Here is an 18,590-nt window from a genome sequence, read left to right on the forward strand (position 1 = left end):
AGCATCCACCCAGCCAAGCCTTACTCACCTTGTTTCCAGGTCACCTGGAACTACCAGGAGGAAACGAAGCCGCTCACAGGCATGCCCGAGCACTTCTATACCGGGCGTCTCAACCTGACGACCATGAAGGGTGCTGTGTATTAGCAGTAAGGTTTAGCAGTGTATTCTGACAATCTCTTTCCATACAGAACAGCCAGAAAGGAGTACCCAACACCACATAAATCCCTTAATATGTTAGAAGAGAACACCCTTAGGAGACAACAAACCAACAGATGCCGAACGCCAGCTAAGTTACACTAGTGGTACCCTACACTACACTCTCCGCCGTGCCCACACTGTGGAGAAGTAGCTAACCTCTACCACATGATGTGGGCATGCCAATTTAATCCCTTAGTTGACCCACTGCCAACCCATCCGAGGAGCAGTGGGAATTTATTCTGCTCAGCGATGATCCTGACCGTCCGCACTGCCTGGTGGGGAGGGCCAGCGCAGCAGCAATAACCACCAGTGGACTGCCGGACTAGGTGGCCCACTCACATGTTCTAAGAATATCCATCAAATACATATGTTTTCAATCAATCAATAAATAGCTCCCTCAACCTCTTGTTCTCCGCAGCAGCGCCGTGTCTTGAAAAAGCTTTTTTGATGTTTATTTGTAGGACACTCGAAAATTTAGTAGCTTTAAAATAATTTCTCTGCCCACCAGCAGGAACTACGGCTTTTTAACGAAGTTTACAGCGTTTCCCCACTTTGTCGAAAATTCTTCTTTGTCTTTCGACGTGCCAGCCTCAAGATAAGTCAGTATGCGGTGGGTTGTCGAGGCTACAGGTTGACCCACACGTTGCATGTGTCGGCTTTGGTACGCAAGGCCTATATCCGTACGCTCACTTTGTTATAAGGAACTTAGCCTGTGAATGGTGATCCACTTCACCTCCCCCTGTGAGGTTTTTTACATACAGGGGTGAGTTCGACTCCAAGGTGACAAAAACATCTGGGAGAAGGGACGCAAAACTGCGTAACATTGAAAGGAGCGAGCAGAGTTTCTTAAAAGAATTGATGATGAACAAAAGGCGCCTTTAGTGTCAATCTTTCTCACTGCTCTTGTGGCCATACGGTTGCTATTGTTTTCCGATGACCTACTGCCACCCGTCGACATAGGCGAGAACAGATGAAGGAACGCGAGGCTGCGCACGTGTCTGTCTCGTTCAGAGCGGAACAAAAACACGATAGCTTGGCGATTAATGCGGTCTTTTTGTCGGCTGGGTAGGCGGAAAGTGCAGGCATGAGAGCAGAGCTGAAAACTACACTAAACTTAAGATGTTCGGAGGCGTCGCGCCAGAGGCGATGCAGCTGGCGAAGTCAACACTCCCATTTGCAGCATTACAAGTCAAGGTTCCGTTATTTGTTTGCGGACCTGGGCGACCCCACGCACATCTTATTGCGACAATCCGCAAATATTTCGTAATACTGAGCATGTGTGATTAAGGTATTGAGTACAGGCATGATTTTTTATACATTCTTTATAAATATTCGTATAGTACATAACTTTGGATGCTTCGTAGTTTGCTAATTACAATAATAAACAATGTTACCGCCGGTGTTTCGACCTGCGGTTGAGAGACTCCGGATGCGGTCCACTCCCGCAAGACCAGCCAAGCCCACGATAGGCCAGGAGATGAAAGCGGGGAAGAATATAGGAGGAAGGCGCTCGTCTTGAAATGCCGCTGTCCGACGAGCGCCTTCCATAGACCGGCGGAGTTGGCGAGGCCGCTTCGCGGGGTGAGGAGGCTGTGCGTGGTCTCGTATCGAAACACAGCAGCCTGGCACCTCGAAGCGGCCGCCTATTGGAGCTGGTCCACCGAACCCGATGTGTGCGCAGCACTGGTCCGGATGCAGCCCTACCTGCGTAGCGCGGGCAGAGTGAGTGTGTCACCACGAGTACGATTAACAGGAATGCACTCACAGAAATCAGCGTAAAGAGAGGCACTATGAAGAGCGTCCTTGTTCCGCATCTTTAAATGCTAATGTAGCTGCAGTGCGTGATATATTCTTTTGTCTGACCTATGCTGATCTTTTTAAAGCGCTGTCGCGGAGGTCAGCCACAAAAATATGAATGCTGGAAAGGATCTACGTTACAAAAAAGCTACACAAGTTTCACGGCTCTAAGAGAAAAGCAAAATGCATGCATAAAAAGCAAAGGCATGCGCAATTAAGGAGGTGCAGATGAAACTTTGGAAGCTTGTATGTCGGAAAAATCAGGGGTGATAAAAATTCTACTAAATGGAGTTTTGTAGGAATTGGACCGCCTCTAAATTTTCATTATAAACATGCTTGTTTACTGCATCCACTACCTCGTGATTGATTTCAGTTATTTAGGCGCCTGACGATAAGTTTTCCTCTCACTTCGTGTCTCCCGGGCCGAATTTCCTCTGTGAAAGGGGAATTTCATGCACCTCTCAGCACCTAGTTAAGATATCTGAAAAATTTTCATGGCCCTTTATACTGATTCACCACATCCAGTACGGATAGAGAATAGATGGCGTTCAAGAAGTACGACCTCCTCCACTTGCAATACTCGCAGTCCTGAAAATCTGGATCGACCAACAACTGTACGGCACTTCGAAGGAATCACTGGACAGTATCTCCCAAGTCTCATCACCATTCGCTGGGAACCCGGCCGCGAGGGGTTTGAGAAATTGAGCTGGTTCATCTCCTTGCCCGCGCATTAATGGCGGGGTGCCCTCCATCCCCCGCCAAGCCGATGTCGGAGAACGACCCAGAGCTCTACAAGCAACAGGTGAACCAAAAAGAAGAACACATGCGACAGGAAGGCACCTTGCTCTCTCCACTATATCCACATCTCACCACACAAAAATCCCTAATTTTTCGTATAAACTGACCCGGTGGTCCTCGTCAGATCGCAGGCATTCAGCATATGCTTTTCACATGAAACACTCGCCAAGTCACACCTTATAGTTCGTTCTCTTGTCCTGCGTCACCTGCACCCACCCACTCTCTGCATTGCAAACACTCTGGAAAGACAAAATGGAAAAGCTGCGGCATGTGGTTAAAAGAAGGGTAGTAGTATAAATAATGTGCGTTTCCGACTTGCGTACACTCGAGGGAATAGAACGACAACAAATGCTGTATGTCGTGCCACACTAAAAGACGGATGCATCGAAGCAAGCAAAAATCAAAACGAGACGCCCTTGAGTGTGTCTGAATGAAACTGAAGTTAGTTCTTAACTTTTATGCCGCGATGGCATATAACTGGAAGAATTGAAGACCCCCTGTGTGTTCCTTCTCCATCATCTAATCCCCACCTAAGCCCTACCTTGTGTTTCTTCTACATCAACTAATATGTTCATGCTTTTCTATCCATTCCATATCCACTGCATTGGCCAGACAAACTTTGGTCTTGGACTGAAAACTCGACCTGCTTTGCTTCAATAAGCTGCTTTCCTTTTGAATAAATATGTTTGCCTTCCTTCTTTCTATTTACTTTAACATGCTCAGCTTGAGTTTAATTAGACGGCGCTACATATTCACATTAATTATACAGCGACCAAAGTAATGCGCAGAGGTACAGGTGCGCAGTTGGGGAAGTCGCGGCTCGCATGACATTTCTCGTGCTTTTCATAAAAAGTTCGCCTGATTTGTTTGAATTTCTCTTATTCGCCAATCACGTGCAGGTGCTCACTCACCGGCCCCACCAATCAGCCTTGCGCTGTACGCCCATTTCCTCCCAGCGGGGCTCGGTGCGCTCTGAAGGGCAGCGTAGCTCGGTGCTGACGATGGTCCACTCCTCCTTGCCCACAGGATGTTTGGGGGTGTGCTCGACGGCCGCCCCAGTGACGCCAGCTGCCTGCACCTGCGTTAACGACGCCGTTGCTCCAATGTCACAGTAACATGTCGACGGGTCCTGAGAGTTACAAAACTGATGTAGACTGTGTGATTATACGATATTGCATGCCGATAGCTATAAAAGGTAGCCATCACCGTAATTCACTTCGTAAGATCAATACACACAAAAAACTAAAGTTATTTATCGTGCAATTCTGAAGTCGATTCCACGGATTTTTCATCTCGCCTTTTTTGGGTAACTTAGAGTCAGTGCTATGATTTTCTCAACTCCATCGTCGGATTTCAGGATAGTTGTTGACTCCCTTCAGCTGCAATGTGCGAAAAACGAGGCGGGGACTCAAAAGTAAGCCAGGCGCCAGGAACGAGACATGGGTGTTGACTTAAACCTCCGTGTATTGAGTTCGATGTGGTGAATTCTTCATCGTTTGTTCGCAATCTTGTCGAGATGTGTTGGCTTTTCGCGCGAATTTGGCTTATCTTTTAACAGCTTAGAATAGCCAACTCATCCGACACTACAGCACGAACCAAAAATGTGCTCCACGGTTTCCTTGGTTCACAACATGGTTTATTAAAGCCTATTCACACTTGCGAGTCCCAGAGGCTGTGCGACCAGTTTGGTCTTAAAGTGACTGTTTCAATTGGTCGCAACGGTCAAAAAGCTACCGTCAGAGGCCTGTCGCACGGTTCTCGATTTTACAGCTTCTAGATCCGCGGTCACAAATTGTTAACGAGCCAGCGGCACCGCGGAAGTTAACGAAAGCTTGTTTCACACAAGGATTCTTGTTGCTTGTTAACAGTCAAGATCGACAACTCTCGTGATGAAAGAGACAAGTTCGGGGAAGCAACGCGTGGAATTTTCAAGTTTAGTGCAGTCGAGCCGCTGCCTGGTCGCAAGCGACAGCCGTATGCACGTCCCGCGGGACTCTCTCAAGAGCGAATGGGCCCTTTATCTGTCCCTGTCCGACTCAATTCAAGGGTGCGTTAACGTGCGAAATTAGAAACGGAAGTGCAAGCACAAGGAGAGCGGGAAGCGCGACAGTTTATTGTGGCCTCTTTTGATATCCTGCTCTATGAAATGTCATTAGATAACACAGGGTTTGGCCTAAGTTCATTTACTGTTTTTGTGTAGGGTGCAGCAGTATTGGACTGATGGTCAATAGGAACATAATCCTAAATTACTGCTGAGGAAAGTACAATATCATTTAAAAATAGCTGCTAGCTATTGCCCTCTGGGGTCTCTTAATCAAGGCGTTTGTGCAGCTCTCGGTAGGTGAATTTTATAAAGAATACTGTAAGTATTCGAGTCAGCAGTGTGCCGCACATGAAAAGCGGTTTGGCGCGTGTTCGAACAATGGAATGTCTTTCCAATCTTATGGGACGTTAAATCTCCATAACCCAATTGCTTCAATTCATTGCTGAAGGGAGTACAAATAACATGTCCAGCTTGAATTACATCTGCCCGCCCAGGTATACAGCGGGGGATGTATATAGACTGCTGATTTACGACGTATATTTTAACGATATCGAAGCCAACATCAAAGCGTAATCGCAACAGGTCTGGTTCTAGCGATGATAAGCAAATCAAACGTCTGAACGACGACGTACCTCGTGCTCATGTGCCCGGTTGTTTTGCCCTAACTCCTGAAAACAGGCAGCTTCTAATTTGCGCCAACACTATGCTTGTGTTCTTAGTGGCAGTGCGTCCATCTGACAGCCGTCATCGCAGGATCATTGCTCCCGTACCTGAGGCAGCGGAGAGCTGGAGTGGGATGAAGAGCGCACCGAACACTGCACGCTAAGGAATGCACCGGCCGGGGTGGTGGCTGTCCCAGCACGTGTTGTGTCGTGCAGAGAATCAGCCGGCTCGTCCCACACGGGAGCCATCGCCTGGTGGACACGGCGTCTGCGCGCACCGAGTGAGGATCGCGGTTGCTCTTCTCCGGGGTCCAGGCAGTACAGACGGTGGAACCAGTACCTGCGGATGATACCGAAGGATAGCATATGTGTATAGAGGAAGCCCCGCTGAGAGACTGGGAATGACAACGCTCGCCTGACGGCCAGCTAACCACAAGCCTGCTTTAGGTGCCTTGGTGGTGTCTGGTCCATTTATCGCGGACTTTAAAACTGGGAGAAAACAATTATGAGGAGAACTTATCAAACCGATGTACTAGAGCTAACTCTTCACTACTTTTTTAGGTGAACGGAGCCATACATTCCTCATGCGTGTAAATATGTAGGTTGCTCAGTCTATACAAGCAAACGAAAACAGCCAGTACTTAAACGCGTAGACTCGTCGTTTGTATTTCCTCCTGGTCCTCGTATTTTTCTCCCCGCTTGAAGCTTCTTGTGACGTCATCGTGTCTGGAAAAGATCTATGATTTATGGGGTTTAACTTCCCAAAGCGACTAAGGCTATGAGGGACGCCGTAGTGGAGGGCTCCGGAAATTTCGACCACTTGGGTTACAGTACACCGGTCTCTCGGCATTATGGCTAAGATGAAAGAGTCGTGTCTCTGGAGAAGGAAGCGGACCACCCGACTTCATGATTATTGGGATTTTCGCTTCAAATACCAATCACCCGAGAAAATGAAGTCGCTTTTTTCCTTGCTTTAAGCACCTTCGAAACCGGGGCTTCAACATTGATTGCGTGTGTCGTTGCGAAACTCGATCGTTTCGAGCGCTCACCATCCTCATAAGTAGTACAGGTATCTATAGCTGAAAGGTTCACTGAAGACGATTCTGATCTCGTATATTTACCGCAGGAACTCGATCTGCACGCTCCTAGTATTCTAAGAAACTTCGAATTACTGTCCTGTGCGGCGAATTCTCCTGTGAAATGGGATAAATGTCCCGGCTCCCAACTTTTTTTTTTTTAACTTAGCTTCGAATATAGGAGGAGTCAGCCTGCGCGTGGAACGCTTTTCAGCCAGGCGCGTGGTGGCTTGCCGCTCTACCAACGGCGGCGTGATACGTAGCGATGATCGCATAGTGTCCACGCGTATTTTTATTTACACAGGCCTAGTTTGCAGCTACGTAGCCTTAGACACACTATTTTTTGACGGAAACCTAAAATCAAAATAAAAGCGATAGCGAAACAGCCACTCGACTGGCTGAAAGGAACTCCAGGGCTGGCCGACTCCTCCCCTTTTCGAAGCAGAGTTAAAAAAAAAGGGCGACAGCCGGGTCGTTTATGCGAGTTCATGGGGAAATCAGCAGCTTCGGACAATATTTCCAACTCTAAGATTGCTCGGAGAGTGTAGATGGAGTTCCCGCCGTAAAAAGACGATTTAAGATTTCCCTTTAGTGCACCTTTAAGGGCCATATTTACTGAGTTAATAACGCACTTCTTTACCCAAAACTCTGCAAGAATTGTGCGTGCGTGTGTGTGTGTGTGTGTGTGTGTGTGTGCGTGTGTGTGTGTGTGCGTGTGTGTGTGTGTGTGTGTGCGTGTGCGTGTGCGTGTGCGTGTGCGCGTGCGCGTGCGTGTGTGTGTGTGTGTGTGTGCGCGCGCTTTATAGGGTATGCCTTATGCTTTATAGGGTATGCCCCACATCACAATAGAGAGTTTTAGTATAGCGTTAGCGTGATAGCGGACCTAAGGGAAATTACGTTAGCGTGCCGCAGGCAACTTATCCCCAAAGACAGTTTTAGTATAGCGTTTTGAAAACGTTAAACGCTATCTGCTTGACGTGGATGCGAACGGCCCTTCTAAAATGGTCGACACTGCCGCTACCTTGCCAAAATATAATATTTCCGAGTTTTTTAAACGAATTATTACTGTAGTGCTTATTTTCGTCTGCAAAATGACCCCAAAATTGAAATAAAATGAAATAAAAACGTAAAATAGTGGCGCCATCTAGTAAAGGCAATGTTAACTACAAGCCGTTGGAGCAAGAATATTTGCCATCACATGAAGTATAATGTTCAAAAAACTTTTGTAAATTTAATATCAACTCTTTTTACATAATTTAAGTCCATAAAACACCGCGAAAAACCTCCAAATCTATTTTTGTCTCGTTCCAGACGTTTTTGCTAGGTGTCTGCTTCGTTTCGGGCCGTTGCAGACGGTAGCAGTGTAGCTGGAGGTCCCATTAGGCTTGCGCGCTCCAGAATCGAGAGTGTATCTCAAAAACTGGGCTGAATTGCAGCTTAAATTTTATCGTCGAAGCAAGGTAAGTCATAGCGAAAAGCAAAAACACCAGTAGTTGCCGGTAAACATGCCGACCGGAATCGCAAGAGCTGCTGAATCGGCTGAAGCGGGCGGCTGTCGCTTGAAAGGACGCCGCCATGTTTCCACGCTAAGGACGCAAAAGCCGCAACTGCCGCAACGCTAAATTCTGAAAATTGCGTGCGTCCGCTAACGCTATTTCCCCGTTAGCGTTCTGCGCATGCGCACTCTGGACCCGCTATTCCGCTATGCACGCAATTACGCAAAGCCCGCAATACTAAAACTCTCTAATAAAACGGAACGCAATCTTCAGCTCGATTCTTGTGCTCGAGAGCACAGACAACACCTTTTATCTCAAACCGGCCCGTATAACAACTCGCCGTCAATAATTCACTCCAAAGAGAGCAGGACAAGAATAATACTTCTTTTTATTTCATTACATTAAGCCCCTGTTAACGGGTGTAACATAAGGGATAGCTAGATTTTAAAAAGAAGCACCAAGAGCAATTTCTTTTTAGATCTTCAGTGAACTATAATGAGAGAGGTTCGGCTTCAGAGCGAAACCGAACCCTACAAATTGCTACGATTCTTAATACGTCACATCGGAAATACAAGCTCATTGCGAGGACTGCTGAATCCCACTGCCTATGAGCTGCCTTGCAGAACATGTTCATAGGCTGTTTGCCCCATAAGTGTGAGATTACGCACTAATGACATTGGACCGGTGGCAGTTACAGTATTGCGTGGTTTGATTCGTAGTTTGATGTAATTCTTTCGGCGTTCCAAATAAGGGCAGCTGATAGATTCGACATCAACAGCAGGATACTACGCTCCATACTAGTGGGTTGCGTTTATTACGCGAGGGAAAGAAAACTGTTCTCTTTAAATGCCAAAATAGGGGAGGGGGGGTGGCATTCATTATGCGGGTGCGTTCATTACACAAATAAATACGGTACTGTATAGTAGTGTGCTTCACACTTCACCTTCAGAACTTCAGAACAGCTTCAGAATGTTCTAAGAAATCTTGCCTGAACGGAGGTTAAACTACCGAAGGGTCTTAAAATGCGTAGCCTGTAGACGAAAGTCACAAAATGGGACGTGGTCTACTCTCTGCTTATTTAACATTATTGTCAACCTGACTACACCCACTGCAATACAAAGGCCTCTTATATATATCTCCAATTAACCCTGTCTTCTGCCAGCTGCGGTCGCCTTATCCCCCCCCCCCCCTCCAAACATCATAATCTAGCCCTTTCTGCCACCCTATGCTACGCTTGCCTTCTCTTCGAATCCAGCGCGCTACCCTTTGTGACCATCTATCATCTTTCCTTCCATTTACATGTCCTGCCTAAGCCCGTTTCTTCTTGAATTCGAGTAGGATGTCATTCGTTAGGCTGAATTTTTGCCTTACCGATTGTGCTGTACCCTGGCCTGTTAGCATTACACGCGTGATTTTGCTTTCCATAGCTTGCCTCCTTGTCCTTAATTTAAAATGAACCATTTTTGATAGCCTCAACGTTTTTGGACATAGGTTAGTACAGGCAACATAGAGCTACTATGCACTTTTTTCTCGAAAGATACTGGCAGGCGGCGAAACGCTCTCCATCGTATTCTTATTCTCACGTCATTTCACTCCCATGGTACAGATGTCTTACCTGCACTGAGATCTCTTTCGACTTCGAATGTGTTGCTGTTGATCCTAAACTGCTGTTCTCTTCCGAGACTGCTGAACTTTATTTTAGTGTTTTGCATACCAATTTATACACGTAACGTTTTGTATTCAGTATTTTTATAATCGTTCATGCTTTTAAACTTGTCCATTAAAATTTCTTAGCAGATCAGTTCACCTATAAGTAGAGTATTACTAAGGTATCGTTTATTAACTCTTATTCTCAGTTCGTTGGGATTCGGAGGCATTCTATGAATACCTCCGATGAACACACGGCATTACAAAGATCGCGTCTCCAAGCCTGACATCTTTCCGTATTCTGAATTAATTTATGTATAGAGAACTATGGTGGCTGTGCAGACAATGTGGACACTTTCCACTATATTTGAGCATGCCTTTTCTACATCCTAGCTCTTTAATTATGCACGACTCCTGTGGTTTCGGCTAAGTCGAATCCTCTCTCATAATCAATGAAGGCAATTTATAGGGGCTATTACAATGACGCAGTCTTTGGGGAATGTTTTTTCAACAAGCTTTCCAAGCGAGGAGATCTCGAATCAAGAAGCGCTTTTATTAGGTCAGTCTACTCTTTGTTGACTGATGTGGAACTGGCCTCATTTGTTTTTTCATCGAATATCTCCCGACCAAGGATTTTCAATTCGGCAGTCTTTTTTTTTTTGCCGCCAAAACTGGTAGCGGCAGCCACTTCAGTTTCTTTTAACTGAAAACCATGAAACACACATTGGAAATATTTTCGCAGAAGGGCCACGAGCGGTATGTACTGAGGGCTGAAAAGATGTGCAACTGAAGTGGAGAACAATTAGAATGCAAATATCAGGAGGCGGCAGCGCCACTCACCAGCTTTGAGCCTTTACGATGATCTCTGAAACTTTCGTTGTGTTATCTACAGGCAAAAATAAAAATGAAAGGAACTGCATTAGGCAATGAAGAAGTGAATAGGGTAATGTCAAATGAAGTTAGCATGCTAAGCTGAGGACACATGCGGACTAAATTACAATGGTGTCTCTATTTACTGTAATTTTTGTAACAATGGCGCTGTAGTTCTACCTTATATTACATAGCATATTATTAGGATTTTAACTTCCCGTAAGAACAGCACAAAGAAGTAATATCTTTCGGACCAGGAAATTGTAAACAAGTTGCGCCAGAGTAGCCTCAAAAGCAGTGTGCTTTAAGCAGGATTAAAAGGGGTGTGAGGAATTGTAATAACGGTCACAATAAGATACGAAAGCTGGATTTAGTTTAGATCAAGTCTATTGGCAGAAAATGTTTAATTCTTTCCTAAAAATACGGCAGCGCAGTTGTGAACATCTTGAACACTTATTGAATTCGGTGATCTTTTGTAGGTGCCGAGATTCTTACACAAAAATTAGCTGCGGTTCAGGTACTGCTGAACTATAAGCGGCTTGGCGTCTGTAACGTTGAGTGCGTTCCGGACACACTATGGGCAGCGCACCCAACCTGTCAGGGGCAGTTAATGGTTGATCGCGACAGTTTTCGCACCCAATGAACGATGCGGCCTCTTAAAGCAGTGCCGCGAGTCTGCAACAACATTGTCAGCGCTAACGCAACCAGCCTACGTCTCTTATCACACCACGTACCTATTAGCGCGATTCAGACGTCCAATGACCCAGGGAACGAGTTGCGCGCACTTAATTTCCTAAAAGTCATCGGAGTGTAAAACGTTGTCAAGGCCAACGGCAATGAATACAATGAACGCCGACGGCCTATGGCTTCAGTGCCGCTTCGGTGGTACAACGTTACCAATGCCAACGCATGCAGCGCACATCTGACACTACCGCCACGTTGCCTAAAGCACGACTGAGGAGTCCACTGTTCCAAGAGGGCAGTTATGCGCCTTTCCTTTGCTTTCCAAGCTCTCGCTCCATTGGTTTCGTCGTTTAAAGAGCCACTATGTGGTCCTCTGTCTCAGAGGGTCAGTTTTCCCCTTGGCTTTGGAAGCTCAAGGCCTTTTGAAGGTGAAAACTAATCACACGGCGAATGAAGCATCAGGACCCGGGGTAAAGCTTCCGATTCAAAAGTATAAATATATCGAGTATTGAGAGCTCCGGGAGTCTGCAAGAGTTTCATGGCTCTCTGATAATGCCGCTAACGCACCTAAGGGGAAGAAAGTGTACAAACATAGGTCTTAATATATATCTCACTACTCTCCTCTCCCCGCCCTCTACAATTAGTACAATAAATATTTTCATAATCTACCCGTAACCTGTGGAAAGTGACAAGCGCACGTACAACACACATATTCGCGGATTACCTTTAGGCCGCGCGTTCTGCACCAACCACCGTGGTCTGAGGACTATATTACCATTCGTAAATGGCCATTTCACACTGCAACCGCATTACCTAGCGGGGTAATTCAAACAGGCCACAACAATCTCAAAGTACAACACTGACGACGTTACTATACAATACCTCAATGGCCTTCAAGGTCGGGACGTCCTTACACCGCCATTACGTAGTGCACAACAATAAAGAACAACTACTGCGTTGTAAATAAAAATGGCAAGCCGGGACTCAAAACCCTTGCCCCTTAGGTAAAGAACCAGGCGCGCTGCTCTTCGACCACGGAGCAGTTCGGTTTGAGGGCGATACATGGAGGCCTTCTGTAAGCGCCTCGCACAGCAGAGTACTCTGCAGAGCGGGTAACATCTTCTACTTAATTAAGGGGATCAATTAAAGTCACCAATGCTTGTCACCAATTGACAAGGGCTAGGCGTACGAGCAACCAAAATACTCTCGCCGCGTCTTAGTGGCACCCTCGTGGCACCCTCGTGCCACTAAGGCATTCTCGTCAAGGCTATCAGTAAGTCATCGAAATTTTTTTTTCGCCAGCGTCAGTAAACCTCGCTAAAGGGTGCCCACGCAACTTTTTACAGGGAACAAAAAGGGAGAAAATGGTTGAAAAAAAGCCAAGGCTGATGTGCTGGAAAGGTGGTTTATGATGGCTGCTTTTGGCGTCATATGCCTGCAGTCCTCACATGCCCATGCCCTCAACGACTAACGGTGGGCAGGATCCGATGTACACGCGCCTCCTTGCGGTGGTTTCTCCATTTTGCTCTGTGATAAGAAGATGATTGATGGTACACCACCTTAACTGCAGGATAACTGCATTTCTGTTATCTCAGTGGTTACCTTTAGGATGCGGGGACTCGTAAGGTCAGGATTATTTTTGCTGGCGCTAAATACCTGCCCTGTTCACATGAGCGGGACTACTTCTGACGACGTCACGTGCTCTCGCCATTGTTTACAACATCAGGTTGTGCCCTTTGTTGCTCACTGATTGGCTCACCAATATTTGCTGGACTGCGTGGATCTATGGCGACTGGCCATGGATGGGTCGGGGTCCTGCTTGCTGTAATAGCCGGCAGCTGCGCGGGCCACGTCTCGGGAGGGATCCTGTCGTTGGTACCTCGAAGCCTCTGCGGTGATGTTTCACCTCGGCAGTGCCTGTCCATCCCTGCTTGCTCGTGCTGAGGATCCCTACTGAAAAAAGTTTTGTGAGGCAATAAACTCATACAGTTTGTCATACAAATGTCATAGAGTTCTCATACAAATCACATAAAATTATCATTCAAATGTCATTCATTTCTGTGAAATCATACAGTCATCATAGAGATATCATAGAATATCATACAATCTATGCAATTCGTATGATATTCTATGATATCTCAATGATGACTGTATGATTTCACAGAAATGAATGACATTTGAATGACAATTTTATGTGATGTGTATGAGAACTCTATGACATTTGTATGATAAACTGTATGAGTTTATTGCCTCACAAAACTTTTTTCAGTAGGGATTAGAAAACACATCCTTGAACATCGGCGTAATTTAGGCATTTTAAATACAGTCTGCCCTGAAAGCAGCGCTTTCGAATGAGAACCTTCCAGAAGGTAGGCAAATAACAGCGACTGACTTAAGGAATGTCAACCGCCAATAAACTTGTCCTACTAATTTCCCGTTATCTTTTTGCTGCCATTTCCATGGACATAAATATTTTGTTTGTGGAGCCTGTGTAATAAAAAAAAACGCGAAACATGCACACGCGTATAATGAAAGTGACAATGAAGTGCGCCAATTGGACAGCCCCTTTCCAGAATAAATAAAACCTTTGGGTTACATGTGGATGCTTTCACGCTCCTTCATATTTGTTGTACTGCGGTGGACTGTCAAGTTTATTTTAGCTGGACTGCATTGAGGCAGAATTCAATGTATGCTTGATCGACACATCGTCCACACAAGTCACGTAATTAACCGAACGCTAGTGCGACGCGACACAATTATACTTCTTTAAGGAGACCGTAACGAAAAAATTAACCGATGCCTAGACGACGCATGCACAGCCTGGGTTGTGGCAACACAACGAATCCGTCGAGGCGTCTGTCGTAACTTACGGTTTGGTGGCGTCAGTTTCTTTTTCATGACGCCACATGACACGACGTGCTTGTCATGACCCCGCATGATATGTCATGCTTGGTCATTCACGTCATACACACCCATCATTTGTGATCACGTGAGCTGACAATTGACATCGACTTATGTTTGACACCTGAAGCCACCAAATGAGCCGATGAGCTCCTGAAGCTGTCGAATAACATAGGCTGTACACACCTGCACTGGCCTACTTTCTCGATATCCCCACATTCCCTCTCTCATCCAAATAACCATGAACCCCTGGTAATGACAGTGAACTGCCTTCCTATGACTACCCGAGGATCTCAAGACAGCTTTGATCCAGTACATTTTAAACACCCTTGGCGTGGAAGAAGCCTTGGAAGAGCCGCAGAGTAACGTCGCAGGAATTTTTACTCTATTTGCCTGCAATAACCGAAAGGTGGTGCGTGTTGTCGCATACCTGCGTAGTCGCTTCAGCAGCTCTAGACTGTGAGCAGGGAAAGAGCAGCGAGGCGTGACGGAGACTGCGTGGAGCCAGGGTGGTGGCCAACGTGGCCGGGGCCTTTTTAAACTCGCCAGTGTCCCCGTAGTGTGGTCGCCGATTTCTGTCGCAGTCCTCCTTGGTGGTCTCAGACATGTTGACCGGACGTAGCATCAGCTCTCGCATGGCTCGCGTGCTGACTGGCGGCGCGCAAATGATCTAAGATTATGCTTCAGTTCATCTGCAAAAATAAATATATTTCTTAGCACAAGAGCTTGGTGCTAAAATAAAAGTCTAGTAAGTGGAGAGAAAGCGTTTAAATTGAAAATAGGTTTTTGAGGACAGGAAATCGCGGAATAATTCTACTGCGCCGTAAAGGAAGGGAGGAAGGTGAGAGTTCGAGAAGAAAGAGGGAAAGATGTGCTGCATTCGAGGGCTTCGGAATTATTTCGACCACCTGGGGATTTTTAACGTGCGCTGACATCGCACAGCACACGGGCACCGCGGTCGGGTACACTGCCGCCGCGGTCGGGTAACAACACGTGTCCGTCCATGCTCGTGGTGTCCGTCCGCGCTCGCGGCGTCGGTCCATGCTCGCGGTGTCTGTCCTTGAGCTGGAATCGTGCCAACCGTGGCCACACCTCCGCGCAGCGGCGCAACCTCCTCCGTAATTTCCACACCTAAAACTCATTTTCTTCACTACTGCCCCTGTCTCTCTCTTCCGTCACCCCCACTGCCTCCCTCCCTGTACGGTGCAGTTCGGGTGCCCACCGCGACGGTTGCTAGGCAACGGCTCTTGCGGCTGCAACAACACAAAAGCCCGATCCAGGCGTCTGCTGATCCAGGGAGCCAGTTATGCGCGCTTTCATTCCTGAAAATGATCGGAGCGAAACGTCAACGCCAACTCCAATGAACGCAATGAACGTCGAACAGGCAACGGCGACGACGGCGAAACGGGCGCTAAAGAGCTGCGCTCTAAAATAGTACAATCGAAATGAAGACCACAGCTACCAAAGACAATGAAAACCGCACATGGGGGAAGCCCGCAACGCGCCAAGCGGTTCGGGGAAGCCGCGGTGGGATGACCACAAGGCTTTCGCCAAGCGCACTTTAGAATTTTCAAAGTGTTTTCGGTAATTTTTTCGGCTCAGTAACCCAGCGTTCTAACCACTAACACTTTCCAGCTCGATGGTTTGGAATGAACAAAGGCGCGTCAAGTAAATACGGTGTCTTCGTTCACTCCCATCATCCTCCCTTCCCGTTACGGCGAGTTTCAGGTGTCCATCGATATATGGGAGACAGATGCATGTCCTTTCCTCTAAAACCAATTTACAGACGAGCAAGGCGTAGAGCCGAACGGGCGAGGGCGTTCTGTAGACTCCCTGGCAGCGTTGCAAGACGCTGTCGCATTCCACTCAGAGGCGAAGCTTAACATGTTAACCACACATCAGTGACACAGACAGCAACACCGCGCTTAAGGCTTCCGACTCACCGCACTTTAGGTCAGCAAAGCGCCCCCTGAATTTTTCGGTGATTTTTTTCGGCTTAAAAGCCCGGCGTTCTAACCACTAACACATTCCGATCTTAAGGGTAGCTACTTGTGCTCTCTAAATACATACTAGAGGTGCGCAATTTAGACTGCATATGCTGGATATGTATCGAAAGGAAGAATGTTACGGGGTCATTATGAAATAGGTATAGAAAATCCACCCTTTCAATCTGGCAGGGGGTCATCGAGGTGTGTAAACTGTTTAGAGCATGAAACTAACATCTAAAAGAAATAAGATAAAAATCGAAGATCAGGGAGCACAAGAATTTGGCAAAATAAACTGAGACATGCGAGAACCAAAACGGGTGATAACTTCTACACCTACTGCAACGCACGTGGAAGGCGATGGTGACTCCGGTAGAAGACAGCTGATGAGAGCGCCAGTCGTTGCAACGTTGGCGAGAGCGTTTCAATGAACCACTACTGACCTGGTAGCATTGAAATCACTTTACTGCTGAGCATCACCCCGTTAGTCTTGTGACTTAATGCATTAAGTGCAACAAAAATGATCAGAAGCGTTTTCGAGACCACTACAAGAATTACAGCTGCTTAAAGGCTTCCATGGTTCCAAGCAAACTTTACGTTCTCACATAATGCACTGATTTGAAGGTGATCGTTTAAGGCCCAGCTTAGCCGAGCTGAGGTGCTCCAAGAGAACGCATTTTCAAATGCAACATGGTGTCGTAACACCCCATAGTGCCAGCATTCTGTACTTACAACATTCTGCACCGTGACTACGTCGGGAAAATAACCATCGCAACCAGGAAACCTGGATCCGACACCTCGCAACAGATCACCCTCGAAGGAATGCGAACAGCTCGGTGGCCTACGCCTCACACCCGACAGAGTTGCCGGACGGCTACAGAGGAATCGAATTTAGCGAACGCTGCGAAGTGCGTAATAAGGGTGCGAATAAAAGGGCCTTCTTACTTGGCGTAGATCGTCGTGGACAGCTGCTGGAGCTCGAAAAAGGCCGGCTGCCGTGCACAAGAGCAACTTGCGAGGAACTTAGAGCCTGGGCGCGAGAAGAACGTGCCGCTCGAGCTGCCGTCGGATCAACTAGTGAGAAGAAAGGACAGCAGGTCAAAAGAAGATAAAGCCTGAGGACATCATCATCATCATCATCATCATCATCATCATCATCCCCTCACGCACTCTTTCACATATCTGTACCACGGCTGCTCGATCGAGCGGCCGTGTCTATACAGCACATAATTTCGCAAAAAATTACACGAAGACACTTTGGAAATTTTTAAGTGTGCTTGACGAAAGCCTTGTGGTCATCCTACCGCCGCTGCCCCCAACCGCTTGGCGCGTGGCGGACTTCCCGCACGTGCGGTTTTTATTCTCTGGCGCCCGTTTCGCGGCGTCGCCGTCGCCGTTGCCCGTTCGACGTTCATTGCGTTCATTGGCGTTGACCTTTTATACTCCGATCATTTCAACGAAAGGAAGCGCGCATAACTGGCTCCCTGGGTCAGTGGACGCCTGCATCGGGCTTTTGTATTGTTGTTGCGGCCGCAAGAGCCGTTGTAAGCCGCCGCGGTGGCTCAGTGGCTATGGTGCTCGGCTGCTGACCCGAAAGACGCGGGTTCGATCCCGGCCGCGGCGGTTGAATTTCTTTGGAGGAGAAATTCTAGAGGCCCGTGTGCTGTGCGATGTCAGTGCACGTTAAAGAACCCCCAGGTGGTCGAAATTTCCGGAGCCCTCCACTGCGGCGTCCAACGTTACTAAAACCTACTCAGTTTCGCAGCTCCCCATACCGCCCAGCGGAGGAGAGTGTCCCAAGCGGCGGTCACGAGAACTAACGGCGCTGCAGTCGAGTCTTGCTTAAAGCCCCTGCTTTAGTCTTGCTCCCTGCCGGGCGAGTCGTCTGCTACACGCAGCGCGAAAGCGTGGAGCGGCCGGCTCATATGAGGTTTTGGCGAGCTGCATTCGCGCTCTACATGGCTGCAGTAAAATAATACTTCTATTACGGCAGCTTTTGCTTCGATGTATGTGATGCGAAATTAGGCTGTTAGTATTGTGAAAAAATTGCAAAAACGCTGAAATGACTGTCCGTGGATCATCGTTGGGATACCCGCTATTGCATCCCGGTGCAAAGCAGGTCAGCATGAAGAGGCCCGATGTCACAAAATACTAAAACAAAATTCAGGGCCCACTTTGACGATCTAAAGTGCGCGAGGCGGAAGCCTTTCCACGCAACTTTGGCCGCACGGCCTTTGCCACACACGAGGCGGCTATGGGGCGACTTGGTTTGGCTAGCCATGACAAATTGGGTCGAGACTAATTAGTCATGACCCATGAATAACTAGTCATGATTGATTAATTACGAACTAGTTATGTCCGGTTAATGACTGGCTAGTCATTACAAACCAGTCATGACTAACCAGTCAACTACTTACGGCTGGTTAATGACT

General features: G+C 47.3%; 1 protein-coding gene across 8 annotated transcripts; it reads right to left on the bottom strand.

Annotated features, from left to right (window-relative positions):
- Positions 1-1,508: 1,508 nt before the first annotated feature.
- Positions 1,509-17,262, bottom strand: LOC149342627 (uncharacterized). 8 transcript variants are annotated; one of them, XM_089545017.1, is made up of 7 exons: positions 17,104-17,262; positions 14,604-14,865; positions 13,032-13,212; positions 10,559-10,604; positions 5,608-5,839; positions 3,705-3,871; positions 1,509-1,902 (listed from the first exon to the last, which is right to left on the bottom strand). In XM_089545017.1, the coding sequence occupies exons 2-7, from the start codon at positions 14,808-14,810 to the stop codon at positions 1,899-1,901; spliced, it is 837 nt and encodes a 278-aa protein (XP_089401143.1). In that variant the 5' UTR covers positions 14,811-14,865; positions 17,104-17,262; the 3' UTR covers positions 1,509-1,898. The 8 variants fall into 8 exon arrangements, with proteins under 8 accessions (XP_089401143.1, XP_089401148.1, XP_089401149.1 ...); XM_089545022.1 differs by having other exon boundaries at positions 13,032-13,222; XM_089545023.1 differs by having other exon boundaries at positions 13,032-13,225.
- Positions 17,263-18,590: the final 1,328 nt, after the last annotated feature.

The sequence above is a fragment of the Amblyomma mixtum genome, chromosome 5, assembly GCF_055824585.1.
Source record: "Amblyomma mixtum isolate Tamu chromosome 5, ASM5582458v1, whole genome shotgun sequence".
Taxonomy (NCBI): domain Eukaryota; kingdom Metazoa; phylum Arthropoda; class Arachnida; order Ixodida; family Ixodidae; genus Amblyomma; species Amblyomma mixtum.